The sequence below is a fragment of the Aethalodelphis obliquidens genome, unplaced genomic scaffold (assembly GCF_003676395.1).
Source record: "Aethalodelphis obliquidens isolate GAN/ISIS:26980383/991018 unplaced genomic scaffold, ASM367639v1 scaffold49, whole genome shotgun sequence".
Lineage (NCBI taxonomy): Eukaryota > Metazoa > Chordata > Mammalia > Artiodactyla > Delphinidae > Aethalodelphis > Aethalodelphis obliquidens.
The window spans coordinates 10,767,731-10,773,750 of record NW_020837993.1 but is presented as its reverse complement, the minus strand read 5'-3'; the positions used below and the strand labels follow the sequence as shown (position 1 = coordinate 10,773,750).

General features: G+C 48.1%; 1 protein-coding gene across 6 annotated transcripts in view; it reads left to right on the top strand.

Moving 5' to 3' along the window:
• The window catches only part of IGF1R (insulin like growth factor 1 receptor), a 307,791-nt gene that overhangs the window by 1,350 nt on the left and 300,421 nt on the right, over positions 1 to 6,020 (top strand). For 5 of the 6 annotated variants that reach the window (XM_027083186.1, XM_027083185.1, XM_027083184.1 and 2 more), the window contains exon 1: positions 39 to 720. The exons of the other annotated variant lie outside the window; for it this stretch is intronic. In XM_027083186.1, coding sequence (XP_026938987.1) covers positions 627 to 720 — 94 coding nt within the window. In that variant the 5' untranslated portion in view covers positions 39 to 626. Of the gene's footprint in view, positions 1 to 38; positions 721 to 6,020 lie in introns of those variants that run through there. 6 annotated transcript variants of the gene reach the window in all.

Sequence of the window (6,020 nt, the reverse complement as noted above, 5' to 3'; positions counted from 1 at the left end):
CGGCCCGCCGCTTTGTGTGTGTCCTGGATTTGGGAAGGAGCTCGCGGCGGCGGCGGCGGCGGAGCTGAGGGAGGAGGCGGCGGCGAGCGGAGCCCGGAGGAGGAGGAGGAGGGGGAGCCGCTCATTCATTTTTACTCCGTATTTCTGCCCCCGGTCGGCCTCGCCCGCGACCCGGACTTCGGGGCAATCTTGCGAACTGCGTCGCGCCCTCCCGCCGCGGAGGCTCGGGCGTCGGACAGCCTCCTCCTCTGTCTGGGGCCGGTTTTGTCCTTCCTCGCCGAGACGGATTTGGGCTTTGCCCCCTTTCTTTGCAGTTTTTCCTCCCTCCTGTCTCTTTGGGTTTGAAAATGGAGGCCGACGACGCCGACAGCCCGCCCCGGCGCGCATCGGGTTCCCGACTCCGCCGAGTCCTCGGCCGCGGCTGCCGGCGCTGAGGGGCCGCCCAGCGCCGCCGCCCGCCCCGTCCGCGCAGCCCCGCGGACCCCCGGCCGGCGCCGCCTTTGGAATATTGTTGCCTTCGCCCTTGTTTTTGGAGGGGGGGGCGAAGACTGAGTTTGAGACTTTTTCTTTTCCTTCCCACCCCCCTTTTTTTTTGAGAAAGGGGAATTTCGTCCCAAATAAAAGGAATGAAGTCTGGCTCCGGAGGAGGGTCCCCGACCTCGCTGTGGGGGCTCCTATTTTTCTCCGCCGCGCTCTCGCTCTGGCCGACGAGTGGAGAAAGTGAGTATGTGCCCGCCGCCCGCGGCCACTGCGGGAACTTTTCCTCTGAGGGGCTGCGCCCTGTTTGCGAAACACGAGTTGCCACCGTCGCAGCTGTTGGGCTCCCGATCTCGGGAGCCGCGGGGCGGGGCGCCGAGGGGCTCGGCCGGAAGGCCGGAGGGGCCCCGGGGCCCAGGCTCGTTAGTTTGGAGCCCCGCGGGCCCCAGCTCAGCGCATCCCCACGTGGGAAGGGCCTCGGTGGCTTTCTCTTTCGCTGTCCCTAGAGCCCTGCCCCGGGGGTCGGCTGTCTCCGCAGCGCTCACTCCCGGGCGGCCCGCGGGCTCCAGCAGGGAAGTTCGCGCCCGGCTTCCCGCACCACGCGCCCCTCCCGGTGCGCGGGGCCGCGCACCGCGCAGGCGGCGGTGACAGCTCGCGCGGCCACCTCGCGGCTGGGGCAAACTCGGTGACCGGTGGCGGGAGCGGGCAGCCTGCTGGCCTTTGGGGGTGCAAGGTGCCCTGGAGGAGGTGCCTGGCGGAGAGGCTTCGCAGCCCCAGGATGGGTTTCCAAACATTCCAGCGCGGCCTTCTGTGGCCCAACGCGCTTTGTCCCTTGGGCTCTTTGGGTTCCTGGCCTTTCATGTCGCTTTCGCCGGACCCGCGGTGGGTCGCTAGTCCCCGGCTTCCCGGGGCTGCTCAGTGCTGCTTGGGGGTGCGGGGAGCGTTCCCGCCTAGGCCCCCCACGCCTCCACGAAGCCCCTGGAAAAGTGCGAGGTCGGGGGCCCTGCGTCAGTTGGGCTGTTCCGGGGAGCGCGTCCGGACCCCCAGTTCAGAGGGTGCTGGGAGCTTCTCCCAGTTTCTACCGGCGGGTGGACGCTCTCCTCCTCCTGGCAGGGCTAGGGGTGGTAGGGCAGCATCCGAGTGTGCGGGAGTGGGTGTGTGGTCGGAGCCGACTTGCATTTCCATACACGTGCTCGCAACGCGGGGCTGTAGCTGCAGCCACACGGCCGCTCCGGGACACCGAGACGCCGGGCCCTGGCGAGAGGTGTCGTGCGTCGTCGTTTAAGGGGCGCCAGGATCTGCGGCGGCGGGGGTGCGGAGGAGGGTGTTTTGTTTTGCTAGCGCGCAACCTTGGGCTGGGTTTCGTGGCCAGAGTTTTGTTGCATTCCCTCCCCCGCTGCCCCGCACTTCCTTTGTACATAGTTAATAAGCAATATCGCTCCACACGCTGTCGCCTGCAATCTGATAGCTTTTGTTTTGGTAGTGTCGGGTAGGGGTAGGGAAGTGCGGGGAGGGAGGGAGTGAGAACTTAGGGCCCCGCGGTGTGTGGAGGGAGGAAAGGAGAGAGTCCTGTTCTTCTCAAAACATTAAAGTGAGGCTTACTGATACATTCGCGATGGCAGGGTAACTTGAACACGATTAAAGTTTAAATGCAGCCACAGAACTGGGGCTAGGAACGACGAGGGCGTGTTGGTGAGTAATGCTTGCCGAGGGTATGCAGGTGGTGCCAATTAACTTTGAAAAATCACGACGGAGCCTCGAAGAGTGAGGGGGGGAATCGGGAGGCAGCGGGGGCTGTCTGTCCCCATCATAGGGGCAGTTCGGAAAGGCTGTTCCTGTAAACAAACCCTTCTTAAACGTTTTGTAAGAAATGAGTCCATGATGGAGTAAGAGCAGATTTTTATAGAATTAGCGTGTTTACTTCATGGAGTAAGACTCTGATTGAGTCCGGACCTTCTACAAGTCTGAACTCTCCTGTTCTTTGTTTTCTAAACTTTCCTCTGGCTGGATTGGGCGAAGGGCTTTCGGCTCCCTTCTAAGGCTCGCAGATGGTGTTTGGGGGGACAGAGGAGGGTTTCTAGCCTTTAAAAGCTAAATATAGCTTAGGAGACACAGGAGAGTTAATCCATTTTACTACAGCATGTGGTTGAACTGTGTCGTGTTTCTAGTTTTATTGTTTAATGTTAGTAAGTTCTGAAGTTCACAACAGCAGGAATGGCCTTGCTTCTCCCATGCAGGACTCCGGCATTTTAAAATAGGATATCAAAAAAAAAAAGTAAAAAAATAGGATATCATGTTTGGAGTTCTTCGTGAAAAATATCTTGGCGAAAGGTGGTTTTTTTCCCTGAGAAAACAGGAGGGGTAGGGGCATTTTAACATACTTTTATAGTTCTAGATGCCAAAGCTTTGCTCAAGGGTCCCTTGAAAATGGTTGGTTTCTGAAAACTTGATGGATGGCCAGAAAGCACCCCAATCCTCATTATGGTTTGTTGAAGTTCAAACTCACTACCTGCCCCTCCCTACCTACAGCTTGGAAGTTTTCAGGAGTAAATGATATGCTCAGTGTCAGCGTGTGTTCAGTCCTTAGTCCAAAAGGTGCTGGAATGCTTACTTCTGATAGAAATACACCACTGAGTCCTATCAGAGACCAACATTCTTTTGGCTGTCTAGTATAATATAATAAAGACTGGGGTGCTGTTGATTAATATTGTGTTGGCCTGTTTAGGGATTAGTGTTTTCTCTCAGAGTGTGATAGCAGTAGGGATGATTTTTTAAATCTTTAACTTAGAAAATCAAGAAGTTTCGAAGCAGATGAAGTCATACAGAATTTTTTATCAATGTACTGTGAACAGTGCATCTGAAGAAAGGAGGTTTGGGAGTTAGGAGTGATAGCCAAATAATATGATGCTTTTTTATATTAAAAAAGTCAATGTGCACTTTAAATGTATTGTGGCCATCTCATTAAAAAGATGTGTCATCTTTCTGCCCTAGGCACAGTCATATCTTATTGTCAGGGAAATGTAGGTATGTGAAAGGTTGGTGTTAAAAGAAGTTGCTGTTTTATTACCAGGAGAAGAATCCAGAATAAGAAGTTTGGAAAGAACCTAAATAGCAAATTATAGTTTAGCCTCTCTAGAGGGAAATAGCAAGTAAACGGTACTTTTGCGGAGGGGTGGGGCGTGGGTTGGAAGTTTAAAAGGGTATATATTTGATTTGTCAGAAGGATTAGAAAAGTCCAACGTTAAGAAATATGCTAAGGTTGACTGGAAGAACATTAAAAACATGCTAAGTGAAAGAAGTCAGTCACAAAAGACCACGTATTATATGATTCCATTTATATGAAGTCCAGAATTAACAAATCCATGGAGACAGAAAGTAGATTAGTGGTTGCATAGGGCTGGGGGAGGAGGGGGTGGGGAGTGGCTGCTAATGGATGCAGGGTTTCTTTTTGGGGTGATGAAAATATTCTAAAATTAGTTTGTGGCGATGGTTGCACAACCTTCTGAAAATACTAAAAACCATTGAATTGTACACTTTAAATGAGTGATTTTTATGCTATGTGAATTATATCCCAAATGTAATATGGGATTTTTTTTTAAAGAAATATGCTAAGGTTGAAAAGAATGCGTTGTGTTACTCTGAACATAGAATCTAGATTAAAATTATTAAGTAAATTTGTCCAGCAGGTTGATGTCTCTCTTTTTTTAATTTATGGAGTTTTTCAGATCCATGAACTACAAACTGATCGCTGAAGCTCTAACAGCAGAGATTCAGTGCCATAGGAGAAAAAGACAGACAGGAAAAAAGAATCTTGGTTAGACATAGCTCACATTAAGGACTAAGGGGTTGGGTTAAAAAAACGCAAGTGCTAGTAGTGAAGGTCCGATTTGTGACAGTAAAATCCTTAACTGAATCTGAAACGATGTTGGTCTTTCCAAGATTAGAGTTTAGGAGCCGAGTCTGGATGGCATTTTCTATTCCAGTTTTCTTACATATGTTTTCGAACAAGAAAGAATGTAATGTTTAAGATGATAAAGAATTTCCACTGTCTTTTTTTGATATCCCATATTAACCAACCTGGTAGTAAAAACTGAGGAAGAACTGTTCATTTTAATGCAGTGGGCTTTCTTTTTCTTCTTTGTTGCTTGTTTTATTTCTTAAATAGCTCCAGAATCTGAGCAGGAAAGAGAATCTTTGTAGGATACAGCAGCTTTTTCAGGTATACAGTGATTATTTTATTTTTTAATTAAAATTTCTTATTGAACAAAAGATTAAAAAACATAGCAAAGGCATTTTTGTTTTCAAACTGTTCTGTCTTTATCCAGATTTACCTTGGCCTTTTAATAGGAAAAGACCATAAATTCAATTGTTGTTTATATTTGTTTTTGGTCTTCATCTGAGGCTCAGTTTACTAATAAAAATGTTTCCTGTTCTTCTTATTGTTGCAAGATCAGGGCAGTAATGAATATCAACTGTATCGTTTTCACTTGTTGCCTTAGAGTTTTGCCAAGGAGAGCCCTCCAGGGACAGTAGCTTCCTTTTAAATCTGGTTTCATTTGTTTTGTAAGAATGAGCTGTAAGAAGCAACTGAATCCAGCCAGCACTTATTGAGCACCTGCTGTATGGAAGCTGGATCCTTTGTTAAGTGATGCCCGAGCCTGCACAGAAAGAGAACTTCACTTTTGTCCTTGGGGCATTTTTGTATAATCGTGCATGAAACAAAGTTTCTGGAAAATTCAGATCTTTTTCAGACTCAGCACAGGGTACACAGTTCTCAAATAACATTTTAAAGGCCCTTTAAAAACATTTCTGTAGACTTAAGACAGGAAGCAAATCACTGTTGTTGATATTCTGAAGGCCTGTGCAGCACCGCTTGCCTTATTAATACCTTCCCTCCTATTGCATTGTTGCTGGCAGGCTGTGGCATCCATGAGACAGTCACCCATCTCGATCAGCTGCACTGCCTTGTTTATAACATTGGTTATGACAATTGTGATTAAAAATGGACAGTGTCGTAGTTACCATTTGCCAGAACTTTAGTAGGAGTTACAGGTGTGTACATGAATGTTTCACAGCACGTTTTGAGTTGTAAGGAAGATGGGACTTACTTGGTTTACATTTTTTGGATTTACACATTGCTTAGTTAGCTTTCTGGAAATCTTTAGAGAACTTTCATAATTGTAAGGCCTTATTTAATTTAAAATACTTGACTGCTTTTAAAAGTGTGAGGGGCTAAGAAAGAGATTGAGGAGGCAATTAAATCTTGAAATGTTTTTTAATTGTAAAATGTCCAAGCCATGTTTCTCTCTGGGTTGTGATTTTTTTCGATTTGTTTTCAAAACTCACTTAAAAATCAACCCTAGTTCATAGAAGAGGTATTTGTGCCCACAGGCCAACTTGCTTTGAACTGCTGTTCTTAGCCAACTTATGACAGATGCTATCTGAGTCCAAGAGATGCATGCCTCTCAATTGTACTAAATATATAATAGTTGCACACGTGCTTGGGATATAGTTTCTTGATTTCTCTGTCTGAGATGTTCCAA